At 45.8% G+C, this 26,803-nt stretch overlaps 1 protein-coding gene across 2 annotated transcripts in view; it reads left to right on the forward strand.

The window, feature by feature from the left end:
* Positions 1–758: 758 nt before the first annotated feature.
* Positions 759–26,803, forward strand: part of RSBN1L (round spermatid basic protein 1 like) — a 47,231-nt gene continuing 21,186 nt past the window's right edge. Inside the window, exons 1-4 of one of the 2 annotated variants that reach the window (XM_068669877.1) lie at positions 759–1,466; positions 13,291–13,404; positions 24,881–25,141; positions 25,460–25,524. In XM_068669877.1, coding sequence (XP_068525978.1) covers positions 809–1,466; positions 13,291–13,404; positions 24,881–25,141; positions 25,460–25,524 — 1,098 coding nt within the window. In that variant the 5' untranslated portion in view covers positions 759–808. Of the gene's footprint in view, positions 1,467–13,290; positions 13,405–24,880; positions 25,525–26,803 lie in introns of both variants that reach the window. The other variant, XM_068669876.1, reaches the window with a different exon arrangement.

The raw sequence follows: 26,803 nt of genomic DNA on the forward strand, positions 1-26,803 counted from the left end.
AAGGACGAGTGAGATTAATGTGAGTAGGACACCGGCAGTGCAGCAACTCCAAGCACCAAGGACTCATCTTCTGTTTATTTCTGTGACTTCTCCTTGCAACAGCTCTCAGGATCATGTCAGTCTGCCACAGGCAGGGCTGGGAGCGCTCCCACTCGGGACAAGCCCAGTTTCTGCCGTGCTGCCTCATGCAGCGAGCCCAGCCCTTTGCTGAACCCGCAGCAGAGCTCCGTGTGGTGTTGCTGCTCCCAATGGCTGGCAATTCGGGTGGGCTGCCATCCTCACAGCCACAGGTTCTTGCCGTCTCCCCACCAGGCCTCCAGCCGGCCTCTGACGACGATCTGGGACCGTTCACGACGCTCCGCTTCAGCCCCCAATGCTGCCGCCATCTCACCCTTCGACGCCCAGCGTGTGAGATCCCACCCTCACCACCCCGTGCCAGCCCTCCCGAACCCTCCACCCCCTCAGGCTGTTGGGGAAGCCAAAACCCTGAGAAATTAACGCAAAACGGCTCCGGCCTCCCCGGCAGTGCACCTTCTATCCCCCGCCCCAACCCCCGACGAAGCGCCCCGAGCCGCGCGCCCTCCCTTCCAGCCCCCCTCCTCCTCCCCAACTGCGCACTCAGCCGAGCCCGCCGCCCCCAATCCCCCGAGCACCCGCCCCCCCCCCTCCATCCGATTGGCGCATCGCGCCGTCACTCCGCTTTCTCTCGGCGCTCATTGGACGAGGCGGAGGCTCCCCCCCTGCCTCCCGCCCCTCCCGCCGCCGTCGGTCGAGGCGAGCCGCGAGTAAATAGAGGCAGGAGCGCAAAATGGCGGCGCCGCCGAGCCCCGGCCGTGGCGCCGCGTCGCCAGAGCCCTTGGGCTCCAGGCCGGGCCCGGACGCGAAGCCTCCCCGCGGGTCGCAGCCGGCCGCTAAGAAAATGAAAGGGACCGACGAGAGGAGCCTGAAGGGCTCCAAGCGTGTCAACGGCGAAGGGGGCGGTGGAGGAGGAGGAGGAGGAGGCGGCAGCAAGCAGCCGGTGGTGCCGAGCTTCGGCGGCCCCGCGGCGTGGGGCTTCGCCGCGCTGCCCTCGGGGAGCTCGGGGGGCTTCGCCTTCCCCTCGCCGCTGCCCAAGAAGCTGCTGCCGTCGCCGTCGCCGCCCGTCGTGCTGCTGCCGCCGCCGCCGCCTCCCGCCTCGCCCTCCTCTTCCTACCGGCAGCACCAGCACCGCCACCACCGGCACCGCCTGGCTCTGCCCGCCGAGGGGGGTGCCGGCGGCTGTGCTGGCGGAGGGGTGGCCGTGGTGGGCAGCGCCAAGGCGAAGAGGCCGAAGGAGAAGCGGGATAAGGAGAGGAGGAAGCACGGAGCCATGCCCGGGGCTGGGATCGTCGCCGCTGCCGCCGCCGCTGTGGGGGGAGATGGCGGCGGGGCGCTGAGCGCGGCGGCCCGTGAGGAGAACGGGGAGGTGAAGCTGCTGCTGCAGAAAGGTGAGGGGGGGGCGCCGAAATTGGGGGGTGAGGTGGCTGCTGGGGTCCCCCTGCTTCGGGGGAGAGCCTTAGGTCGTGGGGGGGAGCCTCCTGCTTCGAGGGAGACCCCTTGTTATAGTGGGGGGGGCTCCTGTTTGGTGGGAGTCTCCTTAGTGGTGGGGGGCAGCCCCCTGTTTGTGTGTGGGAGCCCACTGATTTTGGGGAGACCCCCCTGATTTTGAGGAGCCCCCCTGTTTGTGTGGGGCAGCCCCCTGCTTTTCAGGAGCCCCTTGCTTTTGGGGAGCCCCCCTGGTGGTATGTGGGAGCCCCCTGCTTTTGGGGAAACCCCTTGGTGGTGTGGGGGAGCCCCTCTTTTTGTGGGGGGGAGCCCCGCTGTTCATGTGGGGGACCCCCATGCTCGAGGGGACCCCTGCCCCTCTGCAAGTGCCCAGGGAAGGCAGCGGCAGGCCTGCCGTCAATCCTGTCAAAAAAAAGGGGGTGTGGAATTAGCTATGGCGTCAGCCAGAAGCTGCCAGAGGCCTTAGGTTTTCTTACCTATTAGGGAAATAAGGGTGGCCGGGGGCTTCCTAGGGGTCTGCCAAAGAAATCGAGTTTCTGTCGCTGCTGTGACAAAGACAGCGCGTTATGAGAATATGTGTTTGTTGGAAATTAAAAGGAGCCCTCGGTGAGCTCGTTATCAGGCTGTTGGTTTTTACAGGCTAAGTCACGGAGTGTCAGAGACCATGCACTTGAAATCTAGATAAGCAGGCTGTCAGCGTCTCATTTAGGTGCTTTTTCAGTTTTCCTTTATTTTCTGAAAATCACTGGGCTATGTAAGCTTCCAAGCAATGAATTGGGCCTTCGGGAAGAAGGTCAGGAGTGCTGGGTTGGTTTATTAATGGATCTGGCCAAAAATGGCCCCTCCAGGTGAGATAAGATATTAGGCTAGCTTGTTGCTGACAGGCACTGACAATAGATGTGTAGGAAATAGAAGACAATACAGGAGTATTTTTTTTTTTTTAACCAGCATATGCTTCCTGAGTCTCCATTGACCTTAAACCAGGTGTTGATGCCTTCGCGTTTATATTAAAATACAAAGAACTTCAAACACTTACTCCATTACCTAGTTTAAGCAAGTTCCTTTCCTTTCTTTCAAAGGAAAGATAAATTGCAGCATTTATGTAGGCTTAGGTTGCTTTGATTATGGCCTATTCCTTGCGCTCACAGGATGAGCCAAGCATGTGAAGACCAATTATTAATATCAATATACCATTTTCTGTCTATTGATTACGTCGTCCAGTTGCCTTGCTGCATTTTCTGCTAGTTCCCATTGGTGTCTTAATCTGTGCTGTAGCATTAGGTGTTCAGATTCCCTTACCTTCGAGTTTTTATTTTTTTATTTTTTGGCTTGTGTTCTCTTGATTCAACTTGTCCTGTGCATCTTCTTGTTGGGATCTTGATTGCTGCCATACAAGTGGGCTTTAAGTACATCATTTCGTCACTTTCAGGCATTGCAGTTTAGGTACATTTATTTTCTTGCTCTTGTCCAAAAGATGACTTGGGAAAAATCTTCGGAAGTTGCTTTCAGTGAACATTTAATGATGGTAAAGTCTTTTTGTTGTCAGTGGTAGCCAGCAAGAAGCTGACAGTATCTTCCTTGCGAAGTTATGAAAATCACAACCATATTCGCTCCCATTGCCATGGTGTCCTACCAGTGTTACCCAACCGTGGCAATAAATCTCCGGGAACAATATTGTAATAACAAGATGAAGTGTTTTTGCATGCTGGTAAAAGAAACGATGACAGTGATGGTGTCAGCTGAATAACTGGGAATTGAGCCCTCCTGGAAGCAGGGGTTGGCCTTCTGGGGCCTTCTGTCCTTCCACTCTTCTAAGAAGGGCATTTTCTCAAATACAAGCGATGTGCTGGCAGGTACAGGTACTTGAGATTTGAGCTGCTGTTTGCTCAGAACAGGAGTTTGTACGTTTAATTTAGTTTTGAAAGCATGAGAGCAAGCCGGAATGTTTTTCCAAGGCAAATGATCCCTTTATGGCATCGAGGCCTTTAGGGTTGTTTAGAGGAAGTGATTTCTATCGCCACAGCTGCTGCCGTAGATCTGTACCTGATCGAGGAGCTTCCCATCACTGAGCTGTGCGTTCCAGCACAGGAGGCTGCGAGAAGGTGAGGGATGCCCCAAGTCCTCTGCCGAGAGCAGCTGGCCTTTGAGAAGTGGTTCTGTGTTTGGCTGGAGATTAAAGAACAGGTTTGTGCTGTTAATCCTGTGAATAATTTACTTTCCAGAGAAGGAAGGAGAAATGTGGTTATGGAGGGGAAAAAGAATGACCCTGGGGAGGGAGGGAAGGCATCCTGAATCCTCGCGATGGAGGCAGACAAAGAGCAGTGGGTTAGGGCAGGAGGGACCAGAAGATACTGAAGGGATGCTGGGTGCTGCAGTGTTCTTGGAATGAGTGGATTTGAGATCCTGATGTGAAAGAGGGAGGAAACAGCATGCAAAATGGTGAGACAGGGAGGTGGTGCTGGTCTTGGTAGGGGGCAGAAGTCATAGGTAAGTGCTGCAGAAAAGCAAGGAAGGATAGAGGTGGGGTACACAGGAGGAGAGTGAAAAATGTAGGCAGCCTGCAGATACGACATCAGGGCAGACTTAAAGGATTTCATATAATCAAAAAGAAGTCTGAATTGCTTACATGAACAGAATACGGAGGGGGAATGCAGGAGTAACACACGGCCCTCTGTGATGAGGTAAGTTTGCAGAAGCTGTCGTGTGCAGCTGGTAATACTCGCTAAAAATCAACCGAATGCAGGTAAGCACAGCGTGCCTCTTCTGCAGCCTGCCTTTAGGCAGCCTGTTTCGCTTTCGGTGCTTTGGAGAACGAGCAGCAGTGCAGAACTGACAGTATTGATTTTGTGCTCTGCATTCAGAGCTGGTGCACGTGGCAGTGTCTCACCCCAGAAGGAAGATGAGATGGGGCGGGTTAGAAGGCTGCAGGTGCAGAGCCCTGTACAGGGAAATAAAATTATCGAAAGATAAACGGGTGGGACAGGTGGGACTTCCTTGTTTATAAAAATCTGAAGGTGGAAAAGCTCCACTGCCCCCTTCACAGCCAGAGTGGAGATGGACTGCACGTAGGCACAAGAGGTGGAAGGGGTTTCCAAACGAGCTCGGCACTGAGCAGGGTGCTGGTGAATTAGGAGGACGGATGGTCCAGTCGGTGAGCTGTGTGCGTGCTCTTCTGCGTGCAGCAGTTATGGTGCTGGGGGAAAATCATTGCTCTGGTGAGAGAGGGAGGGCCTGCACGAGCCTTGGTACAGGAGAAAACGAGGAGTGCAGCTAGGGAGGGACGGCAGGATCCGTGCCGGGAGGTTGCAGGGCTGTGGTGCCCCAAGGCAGCATAGGCACGTGGAGATGTGGGGTGGATGAACGTGAGGTCTGGGCTTGGAAATTGGGTGGTACCAACAGCATTTTGCTAATTCTAGTGCTGATAGCATGGGGTATTGACACGCAGCAGGAAATTGTGACCAGTTTTTCCGCCTGCCATCTTGGCCCAGTCTGAGAGCTGAGCATGAGGGCTGCCGACTGTCCTGTGCTTGTCCCAATGACTACTGGGCCAGAACGCCCAGTTTTGAGGCACCTTTCTGTCCTGAGTGACAGAAAGATGTTAAATAGGGTTTAACATCATGATGTCTTTATTCCCGTTAACATGTTTGTCTTTCCTTCCTTGACCAATTGCTCGCTGGGCGATATTTGTGGTCGTTGCATGGGCAGGACCTCAAGCTTGCGGGGTTGCAGCCAGGCCTTGCGGCTTGAGGATCGTGTATGTGAGTCGAGCAAGCCTTGAGATGAGGGCAGAGAACCTGGAAGGCCACGTTATCCTGGAGATGTGAGGTTTGGACCATTCAAAAGGAACTTGCCTCTTACTCGGCCGGATCTCTCTGGCCCTGCAGGCTGTGTAGCTCGCCGTGCTTTCAGACACGGCACGGATCTGATAGGAACACCTGCCGTTCCGGGTTATGTCTACACCGACCCAGTTAGTTATTTAACTGGTACTCCACTTCGCAGTTCCCAGTTGCAGTGGTTTCCCTAGCAGTGCAGAGCTCAGGTCAGCCCCTCCCCGCCTCAGCAGCTTGTTCTGTGCCACAGGCGTGCTGCAGGGCGGGAGCCAGGCTCCTCAGCCCTCTCTGCTTTATTGCCATCTCTGTGTACAATTTTCCTGTTTCCCTCCCTTCCTCCTTTGTATTTTATCTTCAGTGATGGGTTTGCTGATAACGCTGCCTCAGTGTGCAAGCAATTAGAAAATCAGGTTGGTATTTTTAACTTGCTGCTGGGAGTTTCCCTATGAGCAAGAACGCAAAGCTGAGCATGGTCCCGTAGCCTTTTACTTTTACTTCCAGTCTCTTTTTTCTCCCTCTGCTGATGTCACTGAAAGATAGGCTAGATAATATTTCAGGCGGCCGTTTACCTTTGAGTCCTCCGGTAACTTTGGTGCTTTGACTTGCGCGCCACTTCGGGATTTTGAACTTTAAAGAGATTTCACATTTCAGGCTGCTGCTGAAGTTTTTTTTTTCCCAGTTTGCATCATTGGGAAGCTCATTTCATAGCCTAACTTAGCAAATTAGGGTTAGGTATTCTTGTTTCCCTTCTTTAGGTCTGGGACCATCGTCTTGGTAGGTAGGTTGCCTTTTTCCTTCCGTCAAACATTTCCTTCTGTTCGTTTCTATTTATTTTCCCTTTTTTTTTTTTTTTTTTTACTGTCCTGCCTAACCCAACCACCCCTCTCCCTGCTCCCGACTCCTCTAAATCCAGAGGCTGTTTTTGTGCTCACAAGGCCACTGATCACTCCTCTGAATTCTGCAATATATTTCTAATCAGATATCCTGTAGTAATCAACAGTACTCAAAGCATTGAGGGCTTTAGGTGTGAGACACAAGAGGAAGAAGGACTGCTAGAATTTCGTGAGAGATTTATTTGCAGCTCACATCAGTGTCACTTCCAGCTCTCAGAATGAAGCATCCGATGCTGAGGTGAGTTTGAGGCAGTGTATGTCCATCCTGAGGGATCCTGTCCCCTTTTGTTTCTATGAAGGCACCACGAAGCCTTGCTGGACAGAACAAAATCTTCTGGTTTTTAAGCTGGGGAGCAAAGGAAGCCCCTCCTGTAGCCCAAAATCCAGCTCTGCATGCCAGTTATACACAGAAACTAACTCTGGTTGTCGAGTCACAAATAGCGGATCACAGATAGCTTTGCTGAGCTGAAACGAGATCAGCACAGCAGTTGGAAACGTCAGACCTGAAACCTCTTCTGGAGGCCTTGTTTGCAGCTGCCACGTTCTCCACTGCTGATTTCTGATGCAACTCCCCAGTGCTTGGGCTTACACTTGGCTTGTACAGCTCTGCACATAGGAAAAGAAACTGCAGAGATTAGAGAAATCAGAGAGATAAGGCTTGCATTTCTCCCAAGTATTTTGCTTCTGGAAAAGGGGTTTTCCTTCCTTCCTGTTCACTGGAGGGCTTGGGGAAAATGTTCACAGCTGTTGAGGGGTCGTCTTCAGTCCTGTCTGGGGTTTGAAGCTTTAATTGCTGAAAGGGAAGTCTGCCAAGTATTTCTTTGTATTTATTGGAATGAGAGAACTGTTGTGTTGTGTTTTCTTAGAAGTACTGTCTGGGTTTCCTCGTGTACATGAATTCAGGAGGGAGGGAGGGATGGATGGATGTGCAGGTGTCAGGGCCGTTACCACAGTGGTGTGAAACGTACTGAACGTGTCTGCACAGCCAGATAAACACGGCTTCTTGAGTCTTTGCCTTGTGGGTGTTTGTGTTAAAGGAGGAAAGGGCGATGGAAGGACCGGTGCCCGATGTGCTCCCCTCCTCCTCGCCCTTCTGGCAGTATTGACGGCCGTTAGCAGTGCCTTGTAAATATTTTGCCCGATGTGCAGTGACAGCCCTTAAATCAAAGGGCGGGGAGGGAGGCAGAGCACTTTGAGCATAATCTATGGCTGACTACTGATGTGGGTTACCATCTGGAAAACCGATGCAAAGCAGCTGCAGCTTCTGGCATCTCTCTGACGAGGCTCTGAAGCTCGGCTCGGGGCGAAAGCCGCCTCGCTCGAGCTCCTGCGCGGGCTTCAAGGTTTGCACAGAGTGGCAGCTGCTTTGCATGTAAGGCAACTGAAAGCATTTCCTGCTCGCCCTATTCTAGATGCACTTGATCTACCTTTCTCTTCCAGGAAGCTTGCAGCAGAGATGAAGGTCTGGCTACATTTCTAAAATCGTACTCTGTTTACGATTCCTAAATCATTGCAGTCGTTAGGAGAAGGTACCTAGTGAGGAAATAGCTTTCTGTAACCTTAGGTGCACGTGGCTGTGTACCTTATAAATACAGTTCCTCCTCCATTTCTTCTGTTTACCCCCTTGGCCCAGCACCCAGAGCAAGTAGGAGCTTTTGGGCTGGAGGAGGAAGTACGCGTGTTGTGCTGAATTAATTCAGCTAATGGGGGGAGTTAACTGGGTGAGAACATTCTTCAGATGCCATTTAGGAAGGTGAGGTGGGAGATGGCTCTAATGGACTCTTCCATCCGTATACAGCACTTCCTGAGATGTACTGCTGGGACTGCTTTTTTTTTTTTTGTGGGTATGCTGTTTTTGTAGGACCCGAAATCCAAAGAAAACGGCACTTCAAGTGACACTTGTATTGGGAACGTGAGACACCCAGAAATCTCTCAATTCCCTGAATGCTGTGATTACTGTAAACAAGGTTACGTACTCCCCCAGAACTCTGTATTTTAAAAACTTTATGCATGCCACTGGCTTATTTAGTAGTTAAAAATAACTGTGTACCAGAGGCTTTTTCTTCAGACAGCAGAGCTTGAAAATGAAGGAACAATCTTAACTGTTGCTTGGGCCTTCCATAGCTGCATCCTGCTGTGCTTGGCATTCATTTTTTTTTTTTTTAACTGCAGAAGATATTTTCAATCTGTTCAGGCTGTGAGCAGTTATTTCGTGAGCAGAGAATTTCTTTGTCAAAGATATGTAAAGCAAAAGTACGTTTTGATAGGGGAAATCTTTGCAAAACGGTGCAGGGTTTGCCCCTATGTACCCTGTGATGCACGTTACTTCAAGCTTTCAGGGCTATGTACAGGAATAGGAAGTGTGTGTGTGTGCAGGAAGAGCAAGTAGTAAAATTAGTAGCCACGTGAGAAGACTGGTACGGGTTTGTGTGCTGCAGTAATGAGAAGACAAGTTTGTATATAATTGCTTGGGTAAGCTGCAATTGCTTGGTTAAGCTTTTTTTTTCCCCCTACTGTAGCTGTTAAAAGACAAAAGTGAAAAAGATGCCAGTGTGGCTTAATGCGAAGTGGGACCTGAATATTTCATCAGCTTCAGAGTCAGTTCCTGGAAGTCTGCAGACGAGCAGCAAGACAGGGAAGTCAGCGAGCACTGAGCAGGGGGTGTCACAAGAACCTTCCTGTAGCTGTGTAAGCGTGGGCAAGTAGGGATCTGGAGCGTTGCGTAGGCTTCTGGATGGCTTCACATCAAGGGTTTGGTGCAACTGATGTGCTGATAAAGCAGCAAGTGTTAGCTGCAGTCTCCAGGCGAGGAGCTGGTATTTTCCCAGAGAGGCTTGCTTCATTGCGTTGTTGTTGGCATCGTAATACCAAAATAATTATTCTTTGCTGTCACTTCCGAGGTGATAGATGGCATCAGGATTGACTTTTCCCCTCAAGGCATTGGAATAACAACTTGTAAGATTTGCTGTTTTCTTCCTCTTCAAAACAGACAGAGCCGACGTTACTTTTTTCTTAATAAATGGCTCAGGAAGTTAGACAAATCCTGATATTCACGACTAATCTTTCGGTTATCCCTCACCAGAACAACTTTGGTAGAAGCGGGAGCACCTAAATCGGCTCAAGTAAAACTGAAGTTTATATTGCTGGGATATCCACTGAGATGGGGAGGTAGTTATTAACATGTAGATAGGCTCAGGTGGCTTCCCATAAAAGTAGCACAGAACTCTGAAAGGTTTATTATAAACCTTTCCATGATTTGCTGCAGAACATATGCTGTACCTAGTACTTAATTTGAATTAATCTTTTATTTGGACTGGAACATCTTTTTATTATTTCTTTTGCCTACTTTTTTGTACTGCCACCCCCAAAACACACCCTTGTGGAAAAAGTTCCAGTAAGGGGCCACATCTCCAACTCATGCCTTCATTTTATTTGAACATACTGAACACGAGGCCTTTCTGTGTAAAACGTGACACCCCTCTTTGAGTCAAATTACCCCCTTACCGTACTTTGAACTCAAATGACATCCTCGTTAGCATGTGCAACTTGAATTTGTTAATTGCTTTTCTAAGCGCTTGGTAGGTTGTGGTGTGCACAGACTGTTCCAGCTGCACATGCAGGATTCTGACATACCAGGAGTGCTGCTTGCTGGTACCCCATGTTCTCTTGTCCAGTCATCTCCATCTGTGTTGCACTGCCCTGGAGACTCATTTCATCCCTTACCTATTGCAGCTCAAGCTTTTTTTTTTCTCTCCCCAGTTCCCAGTAATGTTGTTTGGAGATAATTGCAGAATGTCCCATGGACATGGAGAAATTGCTGTAAGCATCTCTGCCTCTTCACTGTTTGGAGATGCAGCTGCCCTGCAAATGAAGTGGGGTACCCAAGGTTTGGTGTCGGCACTGGTTGCTACCAGTAAACCTCCAAAAAGCCATGCTGGAGTCTGCAGGTTTTGTTAACTTGTTCAGCAGCATGGGCTTTGTCTTTTATGGGTCACTTATTGTACAACACCTAGGTTGTAAATTGCCCAAGGCTTGTTTTCAGACAGGATTTTCTTGTTTGAGAAAGTGAAATTTGGACTGAAATGGTACGTGGCTAGAGGGCAGTGAAACTTTATCTCGGGGAAGCCACTCCAAGATGTTCTGTGGTGGTTTGGAAACTCACAAGGCACTCTAGAGCCTGCGTCAACCTACACCAGCTTTGTGTTGCTGCTACCTCGGTGGTTAGCACGGAGACTGAGGAACTGCACTTAGCCTATGGCATTTAACATGGAAAGGTGTTTTAATTCTGCGTATGGACTGTAATGGCTCTTGGATACTTTTAAGTTTACTGTTGTAGAGCCAGCATGGCTATGTTGTGATAGATTTTGGGGTAATCTCGATCTTAGAAGACTTTGGTTGAGTCTCTGCATCCCCCTGCAAGCCGTGAAATGGGCCATCGATCACTGAGATCCGTCTGCAGAACCATTCGGGAGCTGTGTGTCAGTTCTGCCAGCCAAAACACGTACTTTTCCTCATGAACCGAAACCATTTGAACTGAAAACTTAGTTCAGAGGGAGGAGACCTGAGAATTTGTACGTTAAGCTGGGATACTCAGCTGTTTTTTTTACGTTACCTCAGGCTGTACACGGGTCCTGTTTTAGCACTGTGATTTCTACAAGGGAAATGGTTGGGAGTAATTTATTTCAAACCTCCCTCAGCTGCCTTTACCTTACATTTACAGTCACTTCAGGTATGAGCTGCTTGTGGATGCTGCTGGAGGGGGCCATAGGACTTGCATTGTTTCTTTTGTCCGGGATCTCTCACCATTGTCTCAGCTTTCTAGAAGTGAAAGTAAACCAGAGACTCTTTAAAAGGTCTCAGCTTGCTCTCTGTCCCTACTCAGGCTCTGCGGCTGTCAGAGCTGCAGGATTCACTGGGCTGTGATGCCATTCACCAGCCGGTAATAAAAGCTTCTTTCAGTCCTTCATTCATCCTCGTTCAGCCAGTCTCAATGTCTGTATACACTCTTCAGTCTCACTTTGATTCCTAAGTGATAGCAGAAGTCAAGTGTACCTCTTAACACCATGCAAATGTCGACATAAAACCCAGGTCTGTCCACGGTGATTGCATGATCCTGGCTGGGCTGAGCAGCCAGCCCAGGTTACAAACCAAGCCCGGTGTTGCTGCCTCTGTGCTGAGTGAGTGAGTATCTGCTTTCAGGGCGCTGCTGCTAATGCTGTTGTATAACTTACTTCCCACCTCGTGCTTCCGAGGTGCAGGGGATTTGCAGTGTGGGGGTTCTGCTTGTGGGGAGCTGGCTGCAGAGGAAGGATCCTGTCCATTCAGCCTATTCCTAGGACTTGTGCTGCTGAGAGCAGCTTGGCTGGGCTCTGTGCTCTGCCCTGCAGATAAATCTGCTTTGTCATCCCCGCTCCTTGAGTCGTCAGAGGGCTTTTCCTGGGCATGGCTGTTCCAGTGGCTGAGAACTACCATTTCCAGGCAGTTTTAACCATGACTGCCTTACTACTATTTTTTTTTTTTGTGCCAGCATAGTTTTTTTCTCTCTGTTGCCTGTCCTGATCTGTGTATAGGCAACAGACATAACTCAGTTGTCAACTCTGTTGTTCCTTATTTTCATTCTTTAGGCTTGTCCATCCTCTTTCCAAAATGCATTCTTCGTCCTAGCTGATGAAGATTCAAATTCCATAGCCTTATTAGAAAACTCCTAAAAGGAAAGCTAGGAGAGCTGTGGAGCTGTTGTTAATACTATCCATTTAGGTGGATTAACCCTGGTGCTTTCCTTACCCTTATGTCAAGCCCTCGTACTTCTTACTTAACCAAAGTATTTACAACGCATGTTAATAGTTATTGATGCTCTCTATTCCATTCCAAAATTGAAGGCTTCCTTTTGTTTGGCTTTGAACATTTGTTAGTGAAAATACCTGCTTCTGTTTTCTGTGAGCGCTCGAGGAAAAGTAAATGATTTCTCCTTACATCCATCCACGTGGGGTCTATATTGCAGCCACCAGAAATGACACTTCGGGATTCTCTCAGCTTTATTACTGAGAAATCATTTTGAAGCATATAGTTAGTTAGAAGCTAAGAATGAGGTTTACTCTTCCCCGTGAAGGTTCAGAAGCCCAACAAAAAAAAAATAATCAGGTACTAGGCTTCAGGCCCAGAGACCAGACATGGTGCTGGTTGCAGTGACCCCAGAGAAGCTGGATTTAACTAGGCTACAGTGCTTGGCCTCAAAGGTAATTCTGAACTCAGCTTGAGAAGATAAGTCCTAGAACTCAGGAATCCTCTGGGTCTGGTATTTTTCATGTAGAAAGTGTGCTTAAAACCTGCTTTTTACTGACAGACTTAAAAACCTGGAGTGACTTGTCAATAAAATAAATGAATGACTGCTCAAATAAGCTGTTGCTGATGGCAGATAAGCAAGCGAAACACGAATGCATTGTAGCTTCTTTGCAAATACAGATTTCTCAACAAATAATGAACTGGCATGCCTTTTTGTATCGTCTGTTAATTACATATTGCTGCTGTTAACACATTAGTGTGGCCTGTGGACTTAATGTAAAAGATTTTGCAGCTGACAAATTAAATCTTCATTCCAAGCTACCTGTGAAAGCCTTTAAGTTTAGCCTACATGGAGCTAGTTATGTGAAATTTCTAGTGGATATGAGCATCCAGGAAAATACACTGTACTTCCGCCTTCATTTCTAATCTAATGCATGTAATTTGAATTCCAAGAAATAAGATCTGCGTACGGGAGCAGAGCAGAGGGTACTATAAATAAGTAAAAATTGTTGTTAACTGTGTGCAGTTAACGTGCTGATTTGTTGGTACAGTTCTAGTGTAATAGAAACGAAGCTGGTCTAGGTTCAGTAAGTTTATGTTGGATTATGCAACAGCTAAATATTAGCTTTTCATATCATAAGTCTCGGAATTTCCGTGTAACTCTTTTTATCCTCTTAATAGGACTTGCGTAATAGCAATATGAAATGTGCATATGACAAAGTTCGTTGCTGTCGTTTAATTGTAAAATCTTTGCATTTCAGCTCAAATCAAAGAGAAAATGAAAGAAAGGGAAAAGAAACAGAAAGAGAAGAAGAAGCACAAAATAATGAATGAAATCAAGAAAGAGAATGGAGAGATCAAATTATTGCAGAAAGGTACGTTCAAGCTGCTTAGTGTTTTTTCATTGTAGTGCTTTTAAAACCTTTGCAATTGGATTGAGTGCTGAATTTTAATATTATGTCTTTCATTTAACTTAAATGCCCTTTTCCAGGAATAGCTGGTATAAGGCTTGGAATTTAAAACTTAATTATAAATGCTAACTTTCTTCAACTGCAGACACTGCAGCTTAAAAATATACGTGTAATTATTGCCACAATGCCAGTGTTCTTATGCAGTAGCAGTAAAGACCGACGCTTTAAGGAATGACATTGCTGATATCTACACCATCTCAACAGTTGTTGAAGAAGATTTCTATATCATAGAGAGGAAAAATGAATCCATGTCATTAAATATCTAATAGTAAATGCACAAAACTAAAGAACCAAGGGGTTCTAGTTCAGGAACTTTGTTGCATAATGAGAAATTAAGTGTGTGCAACAGGAAGTCGTAATTTTGGCTAATTTATCCAACTCCATTACTGCAGTGGAATGTAATGAAAATGTTCCTGCACTTGCTTGTGCACGCACTGACTCGTAAAATAGTACAGTAGTTGAGGGTGGGGGGGGGGGCTCTGCAGATAATTTAGTCTAATGCCACTGCTCAAAGTAGAACTGAGTAAAGCAGGTTTCTGAGGGCTGTGTCCCATCAGACTCTGTGTGTCTGCAAGGATGTAGACTCCAGAATTTGCACAGCCAGTACCTGCATTTGACCACCCTTGTTGTCTTACGTTGGATTGGACTAGGTGATTTCAAGGGGCCTTTACCAGCCTCATTGATTTTTGTGAGATATCTGCATCTTTATTCCTTCCCACTAGATGTTTACACACACTGGAAAACTAATTAACCTCATAAAGCCTTTTCAGGCTGAAAAATCCTGCTTTTCTTAGCATCTCCTTTTGTGAGTAGTACTCTGTTCCTTCAGTCATCTTCCTGGCCCTTTGCTGGACTTCCTCCAGTGTGCACATGTCTGCCTTGGACTGGTGAGCCCAGAACTGGGCACGATACTTCCAGATGTATGTCACCAGTGCTGAGCAAAGGGGAAGAATCACTCCACCAGCCTGCTGGTGGAGCAGTTAATGTTATTCCTAATCCTGTCCAGGAGACTTAGCCTGATGGCTTATGGTCAGCTTGGCATTCACAAGGGCTCTGAAGTCCTTTCCTGTCAGGCTGCTTTCCAGTTGGGCTCCAGCCTGCAGAGCACAGGATTATTCCTCACAGCTGCAGGACTCTGCACTTCCCCGAGTTAACCTTGTGAGACTTCTGCTGGCCTGATGTTCTCCAGCCTGTCAAGGGCCCTCTGGCTTGGCAGCACAACCCTCTTGTGCATCAACCACTCCTTCCAGTTCTGTCTCCTCTGTGGACTTGCTGAGGGTGCTCTCTGTTCCGTCATCCCTGCCACTACTGAAGAATACCGAGCAGTGTTGGCCCACAGTATCGGCACTGGAGTGCCCCAGTATCGCTGTCCTCTAGCTGGACATCGTGCTGCTGATCACAACCCTTTGAGCTCTGCAGTTAAGCCAGTCCTTGGTCCACCTCACTCTCCATTTATCTGCATCGCGCTTTGCCAGTTTTTCCTGTGAGGATGTTGGCTTGTTTAAGTAGACCCAATGTTTTTTTATCTGTTATTTTCAGGCTCTGCTTTTGAAGTTAGGCATAAACTCCTGATAATTTTTTCTGTTATGCCTACTCTAGGGTTTAACTTAAAACAAAAAACTGAACCTCCCAAAACAAAACGTTATCTACAGCACATTCCTGTGAGGTAGCAGGCATGCAACTCTGTAATTCCTGCATCACGGTTTAGAGTGCAAATACGGATTCAAGGAACTGCAGTAGAAACTATGACAGCTTAAAACCCGTGCCGAGCAGATCTCTAGGTATCAGCCTGCAGCACGCAGGATGTTTGAGCTGGTGGCTTCCTGTGAAAGATGTGACTTGTCTCCTCCAACGTGGAAGGAAGTTGGTGGCTGAGATACTGAGCAATGCTTAACTGCCTGGGCAGTGACGATCTTCAGGCCTGGTTTCTGCACCAGTGCTTCCTACCTCATGTGATGAATGGCAGCAGAAAGAGGCCATGGGGTAGGAAGTTGCAAAAGCAGCAAGGTTCTGTGGGGCAGCAGTGTCCTGTAGAGGCTGTGCCTGGTTTTGCCAGTGTCCTGCAAAATTACTCCTGTTTCAAAGAAAGGAGTGTGTCAGGAGAGCAGAAAGCAGGCAGGACATAAACCTTCATGGGGTTTATATCATGTTCAGAACAGCAGCTCGGGATGTCTTCTGTGGGCCTCCTCAGGTGTGTCCGGATGTGCTTTTATGTTCTGTGGTGATGGTACAGCATTTCCTGACTGCTTTCCTGCTGTAGCTCCATGTCCTGACAGCTGAGGGCTAGAGGGCAAAGGCCCTACAAGATATAACTTGTGTGTCTAAGTAGTCAGTGCCTCTGTGACCTTCTGGAACGCTGGTATCCTGAGGAGAACTTCTTCCTGGAACAAAAATCAAGCTCTATGCCCTCTTATTCTGTGCTCACAATTCACTGCATGGACTAGGAGCAACGACTTGGAACCTCTGAGAACTCAGTGCCAGTCTGTGGGGACTGGTTATGTCTCCTCCTAGGCATTGCAACCAGATCTTGTTTTAAAAATGTCACTTACCGTCTGCTGAATGCTTTTATTATGCTGAGAATATTATTATTTTTTTGTCCTCTATTTGTGACGTTCTTTAAGGGAGTGGTGGCAATAGCCTGTGTAACTCCAGACAGTCAAACCAGGTGCCCGAGGTAAGGGTGGCTAGTTACATGGGTCAGCATTGAGAGCTTGATGCCTTTTTGGGGAGAACTGCTGTATAAGCCTGGTGTTGGTGCTTCGAGCTTAATGCTGGAAGAGTTCACCTCAATTAGAGAAGCTTAGGGATGCAAGCAATTCATCTGCCTAAATTGGTGGTGCCTTTCTGTTGAAAGCAGCAATAAATGTGCAGAAGGGCAACTTTAAAAAGGGGTATTCTATCGCTTCCTGACCTGATTTAAAAAAAAAAATTAGTTCTTTCAGTGGGCCTGGTGGCTTTTAAGCATCTAGAGCTAAATGTTTTTGTCATCCTTTTTCACTAGTAGATATTTTTTGCAGAATAAATCCATATAGTTGTTCCTTTTCCTCTGTAATCTTTTATTTGGAAGTGAAGACTGGTTTTTGGAAACAAAACTGCCTTATACTTCCTTAAATTGCTTATTCCCGCTGTACTGATTTGCATGTACTAATGACTTTACCATCCTCATGCACCAAGTTGCCAACTTCTACCTGTGAAATAGATGAGGACAGGGTAAACCACAGACATAAAATACAGGTAAGGTTTGTGTGATGAGATGATCTGAGAGCAGAGCTCTTAAATTCCAGTGGGCATCAGCCATTTTTCAGAAAGAATGCAGGCAGTCATCCGTTTACCTCGTGCTGCTAGTGGGTCACTGCTTTCCGAGTTCAGCAGAGGCATCTTTGCTGCGTGACCTTGCTTCCTTCCCTTCCCCAACTGCCTCATTTCTGCCGCTGCAGTTGTGGCTGTCTGCATTGCTCCTCCTGTTTAGCTGATGCCTTCTGCTGGCTACAATGAGGACCTCAGAGGAACCACAGGGCTATCAGGGTGTGCTGCCTTAGGATGGGAGCTCAAGGAAGAGCAGAGCTGCCCTAGCATTGTAGGGGACATGGGGTGGGACCAGCCTGTGCTGCTGCCTGTGAGTCCTCTGCGGGCTGGAGAGGTTTTCATATTGCTTCTTGGGCTGGAAAAGTTCAGAGGAGTGGCGTGAAGGCTGTGGGTACAAATTAAGCAAAATAAGGATAGTATGTGGATAGCCTGTGCACATGTATCACTGTGAAATAGTTCCCAGGTTTTAGTGCTTGTATTTCAAGTACAAATGTATAAGACTTCAGTGAGAATTGCCATGCTGTCCCATCTGCAGGAGTTGTTCCTTTGGGAAGGGTGTTTCTGCCCCCAGTCTCTTGCTAGTCATTGTTTTTGGCTGCATTGCTAGTTGAGTACAAGCAGGCTGGGTACACACGCAATATTTCTTTCACCCTGTGATTGTGTTGGATATGTGAAGTGGGTTTCTGTTCTGGAGATGGGAGAGAATCCAACAGGACTGTGGGGAGGATGAAGGGACTGGAGTGGGTCTGTGAGGAGATGCTGAGGGAGCTGGGGCTGCTCTGCCTGCAGCAGAGGAGGCTCTGGGGATCTCCTGAGTGACTCTAAATATCTGAAGATAAAGGGACAAAGGATGGAAACAGGCTCTTTAGTGGTGCCCAGTGCCAGGACAAGAAGTGATGGGCACCAACTGAAACAGGAGGTTCCCTCTGAATGTCAGAAAGTGCTGCTTTACTCTGTGGGTTGCTCCTGGGGGTTGTGGGGGCTCCCATCCTGGAGTTCTTCCAAGGCCACCTGGATGTTGTCCTGGTCAAGTGGCTCTGGGTGTCCCTGGACCTGATGGCCTCCAGAGGTGTGGGAAGAATAGCTTGCTGGCCTCTTTATACTTCTGTAGAGTACATAGAACAGTAACTTAGCAGTAACCCGTGTGTTTTTAATGCAGTAACTCAGGTGAGCAGAGTCCAGAGCCTGTTTGCAGACTGTCTCTTCAGGATGTTCTAGAAGAAATTAAATAAAGTTTTATATTTTTATCACTTTATGAGATGAGCACAGATCTATAACATCCGATCGAAGCTTCCATGATTAAATGCAGTTGTTGGATAGAGCACAGGAGGAAGCATGTTAGGATCTTCCTGTGAGGCACTGCTAGGTAAGGGTTTCCTTACAGAGCTGGGCATGGTACAGCTCGGGGTGTATCAGTGTAGCCGCTTACTTTGCATCCTGTTTTCATGCTTGTAAGCTGCATTTTCTAAAAATCTTGAGCAGTTGTTCTCAAGGTGGTTGTGACTGTTCCTGGGAGGGCTGAGACAACTTGAAACAGGATTATTTTATGCTTTTAGACTTTGCTCATGCTTAATATTCAAGCTTTGAAGCCTATGACCAGAACACGATAGCTGTCAGTTCTCTGTTTACTCCTGCGGCTTGCTTTAGTGCCTGGGCTGGATGCTGAGATACCTGGAAGACACCTGGATGCTGGGACACCTGGAAGCTGTGTGTGTTCAGCACACGGCCTCTTGGCTTTCCGCCTGTCAGCAGGTGGGGGTGATCATTCTCCTCAACCGTGGAGTTCCTGTGTGTGCTCTGCTCCAATTCCTTCAGTTGTTTTAAGCCTTTTGAATTATTCAGTAATGGTTTTCATTAACTCGCTGCATTACTGTATTAAACCACATTCATTATGTGACACGTAAGAAAATGGTAATATATTATATTAAAACAGAAATATGAAATTCTGTCATCTCTTTAACTATCTGGCTGGAACGAGCGAGTGTTTCTAAGAGCTGAAAGGTTTCTCGTATTCTTGAGCTGGGTGCTGTGGGGTTTTCTTTGTCTCTTTTTTGCTACTGTAAGTGGCTGTGCCTCTAATAGTCCTCGTGCTAGTGCTCTCTGGCTGCATGTTTTATTTATTTACTGGTCAGTGAATGGGCTCTTGGCTGCTCCAGTTCTAAGCTACTTTCAGTAGCTTGTGGCTATGAACTCTGAAAGCCAGAGGGGGATGCTTCATCTCTGTTTCTGTGGTTTGAAGTGGGGTTTCTGTGTTTACTCTTTGAAGACAGCCTGAAGAGATCGAGCAGAGCTGAATCTTAATAAATTCCTAAAGCTAGTAGCTGTAGTCTGAGTTGCAGTGAGGATGGCAGAAGGTGCTGGAACCCCAGATTTGGTTGGCAAGGTGGGACTGCGTCTCAGGAGCACTGCTGTAGGAGATGGTTGGTACAGCACGGAGCCAAAGACTTAAATAAAGCTTTGCAGCTGCTGGCAGCAGTAGCCAGGCTGATGTTTCACTGCAGAACAAGCAGCATGCCAGTGGCTGCTTGCTGCTTCTGTGACTTCTTGTGTGCCACAGAACAAGCGGTGAGATGCTGCGCTTCAGTCCTTCAGTGTAATTGAAATAAATGTGGAAAATGTAGTCCCTGCTCAGGCTCCTCTGCACTGACGGCCCTTCCTCTGTGTGTCCTGCTCTGCAGATCTATTCAGTGCTGCTGACCGAGTTCTCCCAAAGCAGAGAAGTGCAAACTGACTTGAATGACTGCCTGCAGTTATAAATGGCTGTTCCTTGCTGCTGCTAGCAGTCAGCCAGAAAGCTGCAGGGGGAACATCCTAACCTTGTTGGGAATGTTTTCTGAAGTTTCTGCAGTACCTCCTGCCCCCGGCTGCTACCGATGGGGGCTGTGACCTCAAAGTTGAAATGCTGCTCTGGCTGAGACAGTTAAATGAAATAAGAGCTCGATGTCTGCTGCTAATGTGAAACTGCAGATAAAGCATCCTGCTTTGTCCATGAGATCATTCAGGTAACTTCAAGTTCTTTTACAGAAGCTCACACATGGAAGGAGTCAACTTGCAGTTACCAAAATTCAGACTGTCAGGGTAGTTTTAAATTACAAATGAGTATCGTGTAATTATAATGGTGCATGGGATTATTTGTGGACAATTCCAACTGCTCTGAATCTTGATCCAGTCCATATGCCCTGTGCTGTGGGACAGGGATACAGTGGCACTGTTCACCAAGCTACCTTGCAAAATCTGCCTCCCATGCGGGTGCTTGCAGTGGGTTAGTTGTGTGGGTTATTTTGGTTGTCCTGTGTTTGTGTAATGTAAAGCCTGATTTGCATAGGAGGTGGCTGAAAACGTTCCCGGAGGGAGTTCTGTTGTTGCTGGGTGAGTGCATGAACAGAACGAATACATGAATGGATTTCCACTCTTCTCATGTTGTTACAAATACAGTTCAAGCTCCGTCCTCATGCCGATATTGCTAGCCAAATATAAGCAGAAGTGAAATTCAAATTTTTGCTGTTCTTCAGTCTTTTGCACCCCAGTATAAAGTGTGAGCTCATTGCGGTTTTTAACACCGGATAAGGGGAAAAGTTGTGGGGGAAAAAAGTGCTGGATTGTCCTCCCCTGTCCCATTCCTCCGTATCCCCCCTTATTGCTCATTCTTAAGTACCTTAAGTGAAAGTCTTAAGTAAAAGACTTCTCTGAAGCACAAGTGAAGACTCTTGCTTCTGAATCACACAGTGGAAATAGTTTTTTGTTTTGTTTATAGGTGCTTCAGTAGCTGTGCTTGTTCAGATGCATTTCAGAATATGCAGAGATGGAAGATGCTGTGAACTTCAAAATATCTACTGTCTTGGTTGACACTAGTAGACTGTGCCGTTTGGTCCGTCTGTGCTTGAATGTTCCTTTTGATTGCTGGTGCAGACTCAAACACCTGTCCTGAAGGCTTTGGGTTGGGAGAGATTGCCTTGAGAGTAACTTCTAGAGAGGTGAAGTAAGTTAGCTTACATCAAGGGCTGCACTGCTGCTGCCAGACCTTGCTTGAGCCACAGATAGTTTGGATATCTTGGTGTTAGTGCCTGGATCTTTATTTTGCCTTTTGGATAGCTGTGTTTTCACCAAATTGAATATTGTCATCTGTGAAGCATCCTGATTAATATGCTAGGCAGACATTGCATAGAGCTCTTCTTTTTCAGCTCTCCATTAGCCAGGTGTCAGAGAAACACCATTGCTTTTGGAAGAAGCAGTACATTTTGCTTTAAAGCACCTTTATGTGTGCAGCACAGGAGTGAGTGAGCATGGTCCTGCTCCTCTCCACTGCTAATGGAAAAGAAGAATAAGCTGAAAGTACTGCACTGGGCATTGCTGACAGCAATCACAGTATTCCAGCAAGCAAATTCCTCTTGCTATAGAGGTCTTTGCAACTTCTGAGCAGCTTTAACCATCTACTTTAAACACCTACTTTTGGATCTTTGAAATTCAGCAGAGGAGAAGCCTGAGGCTAAAAAAAATGCCTCGTTCTTCTTTGAAATTCTGTTCAAGAAATGGTTGTTTTCTGTTTGGTGTTTGTATTCTTCAGCAAAACTTTAACTGCATACTAAAGTAGTTGAACACAAATACCGAAAAGCTGGACATAAGTTGATGGCAAGACAATAATAGGAACAGGCACAATGCAGAGAGTGTGCAGGTGCTATAGGAAAGGGCAGAGGGAAGAAATCGTGGCTCGATCCATGACATTACAATTAAGTGCACTAAAATGAGAAATTGTATAACTTTAATGTTATATTAAAGAGTTGGAGCTTTGGGTTAGGTTTGCAGGGAGTTTGGTCTTCCCTTGTGTTTGTGTGGATTTTTTTCCACTTAAAAATTCAACTTCTTTTGGTGCATGGTGTGTGTGTATTTGTGCTGAGAGATGAATGGAAAATCTCCCTAAAAGCTGGAAGAAAAACTGTGTTGGAGACCAGGAGAAGAATTATTTTTATCCTGGGGCTAAGAGCGTTTTCTTTCCTTCTGAAAGCTTCACAGAGGTGGTGGTGTGAAAACAAACACAGAATGATAAATGTTCTTCACTTGAAAAACGCTTTAGTGTAATCCCTCTTAAGAAGGTTTTGAGTACTTCTATAGGTGTGTACCAGGACAACTGCAGCTTGTTCTTACAGCTGGTGTGAGCGCAAACCTTTTTGGATATTTTTAGTAAGATACCAAATTATAAGAGCTTGATCTAACATACTGATTTCCATCCAGTATATCTGACCCTGATGGTGTATGTTACAGTGATCTTCTGCTTTTGTATGTGCTATAGGTACCTCTGCTGCTGAGACTCAGCTTTGCTTGTTGCAGTGCTGTTTCCTGGTGATCAGTTTTGTAACTCGACCAGTCCTTGTTTGCATGGCTGCCTCTGAAGTAGGTTAAGTGGTGGATTAAAGAAACGTGGCATTTCACAGGAAGAGTTGAATGAAATTGGTTGTTACTCTGAAAGACTTCTCAGAAGCTATAATCAAAGGCAGGGAAAGGGAGAGGTTGAAAGGGGAGATGATTTTGCTTTTGTCCTTGTACTGTAGAAATAGAAGTCCACGATTTTTAAGGTAGTTTTGCAGAGAGAGATTCATACGCATCTTCTACGCAAATACTTTGCTTTCCATTATTACTAATTGAGAGGTAACTTAGTAGCTGGGTGTTCAGCAAGGACAGATAGGTGATAATCTTTTTGGTTTTAAGGTGTTTTTGGTGATAATAGAAATGCTCGAGTATGACAGAGCCCATAGCAAATGGCTTTTTGCTTTATCCTCAGAAGTTGATGTATTTGGTTGGAAATAATATAACTGCTGATGGTAACCCTGATAATGCACATTTCCATCCCTTCCCTGTCATGCATTAAGTCCTGGATCTGAGTTACTGGTGAAAGATTTGGGCTCCGGATGAGAACAAGTGGAGTAGGTGGGCAGACAATACCTGCTTCCTCCAGCCCCACCTTGCATTCAGTGCTGGGACTCTGTGTTTTCTATTTACAAACTAGTGCAATGTTGGGAATTGTGTGACGTCTTTCTGTAGCCTTCAATATAGCAATGAATTTTCATGTTTAGAGTAAAAATCTGAAAATAGTAAGGTAAAGCATTTTTAATAGTTCGTGATACCTGTTGGCTTTGGGATCCTTTCAGGTTCTGTCTTATTGCAGAGGGGAGGAGTGGAAAAAAGGCTGCCAGATTTGGTAGTACGTGGTGTGGAATTGTCCTAAGCATTTTCTGGTTTTGTTTTTCTCACCTGAAGCTGATGCTGTCGTGACACCACTGCAGTACCACCAAATGTGTGTGGTAGTTGATAATGTCAGGTAATGACATTTTCCCCTGGTATGTTGGCATCATGATGACTTATTTTTTTGGGACTTTCTAAAAGGATTTGGTAGCTGGCAGTATGTGTTTTGCTGCTCTTTATGGTCTTTCCATGCCCGGTGGACTGTGGCAGAACGAAGACAACCACAAAGTGGTGACTGTTGCATCTACCAGGTGAAGTAGCATTGCTGCAAAGGTCTGTGCTGGCTTTACATTACACTGAGCCTGCTGAAAAGACAGATTTTCTTGAGCACATTGTGCCTGTTGGCAGTTGAACTTGGTTAGCTAAAACTGACGTTATGCTCACAGGGAGTGCTACGTCAAATCTGATTTAGAGGGGAGTCTTTGTAGCTCTTAACTGAGTGGATTAGGTTAGGAAATCGCAGCACCCACTTCCTTGTTTCGGCTAAATAAGGAACGAGTGACCTCAGGGCACTTCTTCCCCCACAAGATGAGCAAATAGAAGCCAGGGAGAGAACTTGCTCACCTGCCTATGCTTGAGAAACCCCAGAGGTGTGTGGCTGCTGTTGTGAACCTCAGGAGGCTTGGAGGCAAGCCTCTTGCTTGCTTGTTGTCCTTCCCAGTATTTATGCATATATGAGATCTAAACCAGATCTTAACTACCAAGCATGTGTGATTCTGTACACCAGCAGTTGTGATCTTTCATGTTTTTTTTTTTTTTTCTTGTAAAAGACTTTTTGTGAATTTCCTGGTCTGAAGATTGCAAGCTGAAATCAGTCTACTGCAGCATAGTAATAGAGACTGGCTTGAAAATGAGCATGGTATCTAACTCCTGTGATTTGAGATTACTTACCAGTTGTGTATTTAATTGCAATGCTCCACTAAATAAACTTTGGTGTCTAAACCTGCTGATCTTGACTTGCTGGTTGTGACTGTAATTTTGTGCTCTAATGCGGTAAGTAATTGGGTTTTATCAAATCGTGAAATGAGATCATATCAACTGCTAGACCTCAGGGCAGTGTCGTGACACTGACACATGAGTTACCCCACTTATTTACTTGCTATCCACTCTTCCACCCATCTCCTCCCGAGCACTAGAAGAAAAACACTTGAAAAGAAAGGAGGATGTTTATCTCGGGAATCACTTGAACACAGCATCCACAAATGAGCACTCTTAGCTTTAGCCCTTTACATCTTACATGAATATGCAAGCTACACTGAAAGTCAACTTTAAGCTAGTTACTGTGTGGTGAGTTTTTTTTTTTTTTTAAAGAAAACTCAGTGGTTAGTTTTTAGGTGTTTCCACATGCATTTCAACAAAATCTGCTTTGTTTCTGGAAGAATGACTGCGTGAAGCCATGTGATGAGGTAGGTCCTGGCAGCAGCGTTTATCAACAGCTTGCTGATGGTTTACACTCACTGACTGTTTATAAACCCCTTGTGTGGCAGTGTTTGTTGACAGCTGTCAGATAACGCCTGAACTTTCCGGTTTAGTAGTTGCTGATGACCAGTTAGACAGTGTTGTTATGGACCGTGACTGATTATAAAAGCAGCCTCAGCAAACTTGTTTTCTGTGTTTATTTTTTTTCCTGTAGATTAATTGTTAGCTATAGTGTGATTATGGCAGGTGTCTACTCATTTTCAGTGAGATACCTGCTCACTGAATCTTGTTGTTGGTCTCTGTATGTGCCTTTTGATGAGTGCTTTGGTATCCTTAATCCTGATCTCTAAACAAGTCTTTTGTATGCCAAGGTGTTTAAGAGATCTTTTTTTTTTTTTTTTTTTTTAACTTTTAACAGCTGGGAAGGAAAAACCAAAAACCAATGCGGAAGAGCTACAGATTAAAAAGGTGAAGAAGAAAAAGAAAAAGAAACATAAAGAGAATGAGAAGAGGAAGCGCCCAAAAATGTACAGCAAATCCATTCAGACCATCTGCTCAGGACTGGTTTCTGATGTTGAGGATCAGGAAGCCAAAGGCATCATAGATGATCATCTTAAGGATTTCAATGGGAAAAATATGGATCCCAAGAAGGACTGTGAGTCCATGATACCAGAGAACAGTGAGTTTCCATTTGTCTCGTTAAAGGAGCCACGGGTTCAAAATAAACTCAAAAGGTTGGACACATTGGAGTTCAAACAGCTGATTCATATTGAGCACCAGCCTAACGGAGGTGCATCAGTTATCCATGCCTACAGTAATGAACTCTCCCACTTATCTCCTGTGGAGATGGAGAGATTTGCAGAAGAGTTTGTGGGTCTGGTTTTTAGTGAAAATGAAAACTGTGCAGCTTACTATGTAATGGGTATTGTTCATGGGGCAGCTACTTATTTACCTGACTTTTTAGACTACTTTTCATTTAATTTTCCCAATTCGCCAGTGAAAATGGAGATTTTGGGAAAGAAAGATATAGAGACAACGACTATGTCAAATTTTCATGCTCAGGTAAGAGGTTATACATTTTACTTTCTAAAGTCATATTATGGTTTCAAACAACTGTGAATGGTTTTTTCTAGAATACAGTTACTATTAGCAGTGCTGTGTAGGTGAAGCAGAAGACTAGAAGCACCATGGTTTAACTAATAAATTGGTTCTGCCTTATTAAAGACAAGGAGCATATTACCTGAGAAGAATTTGCTTTTTATGGGGGAGGGAAAATGTTTGCATGCATGTGTACGTAGTTCTCTTTGGATTTGTTTCTGGAGCTAAAACTTAACTGTGTTTGAGGGCTAAAATGATATAGTTGTGGCTATCTGTGTGTCTAAATCATAGTTTATCTGTATGAGGATCTTCATGGAACTGAAGTACTTTAATGCATTGGAGCAATGGTATACATAAAAACCTGTGTAGGGCATAGTTAAGTAATGTAACTTGTAACCTGAGGCTTCTAAATTCATTCTTAAAGGAGAACTTTACAGTGGTTAACATAAATACTAATTTAATCCTTCTCTATTTGCATTTGCCCTCGGTTAGTTGTATTCTCTTCAGAGCAGTTATGTGGCAATATGGCAGGCATCTTTCTGAATCTATTTCTTATTTTCTATGGAGAAATGATTGTATAATCCTGTAATGGTAACTACTGGTTAAATATCACCTCTGGTATTTATTAATGTGCTGTAAAAGATATAAATATTTACAACAGTAATGTATTTCAGCTTCTGTAAGTTTAGAGGAAAAATTCTAACTTTCCTAGACTGCAGCCTTGGTGAGGAGGGTATTATGGAAAGCCTTTACAGATAATCTGATACCATTACGAAGAAACTCAATCCTGGTTTTCTGTCTATATCACTTTTAGATCACAATCACCTGTTTAACATGAGTAGAAATAGATCCCTATTTGTGAGCATTTGGAATGGTTATAAACTATTTTAGCCTTCATTTTTTTTAGACAATTATCAAGAGTTCAAGTTATACTGTCATCTTTTTTGATGAAAAGTATGCTTTTGTTTTCTTTATGTAAATATTTGCATAGACAACTACTGCATTTATTGAGAAATTTCATGGGTTACCTTGCCTTGCAAGCCTATGCAGAACTGAATTGTTGCTGCAAGAGAACACTTGTAGCCCTGGTTTAAAGCCTGGTTTGAAGAAATCTACTGCCATGGAATAAGAATGTTCTATAAAATAAGTCTACTAAAATTTTTCAGCCTGCAAGCTGAGTTGTTAATTAATGGTGAAACTCACAGACTGTTCTGGGGAGCTGTCCAGAGCAGTTCCATCTTAG

This window comes from Anas acuta, chromosome 1 (assembly GCF_963932015.1).
Source record: "Anas acuta chromosome 1, bAnaAcu1.1, whole genome shotgun sequence".
Classification (NCBI taxonomy): domain Eukaryota; kingdom Metazoa; phylum Chordata; class Aves; order Anseriformes; family Anatidae; genus Anas; species Anas acuta.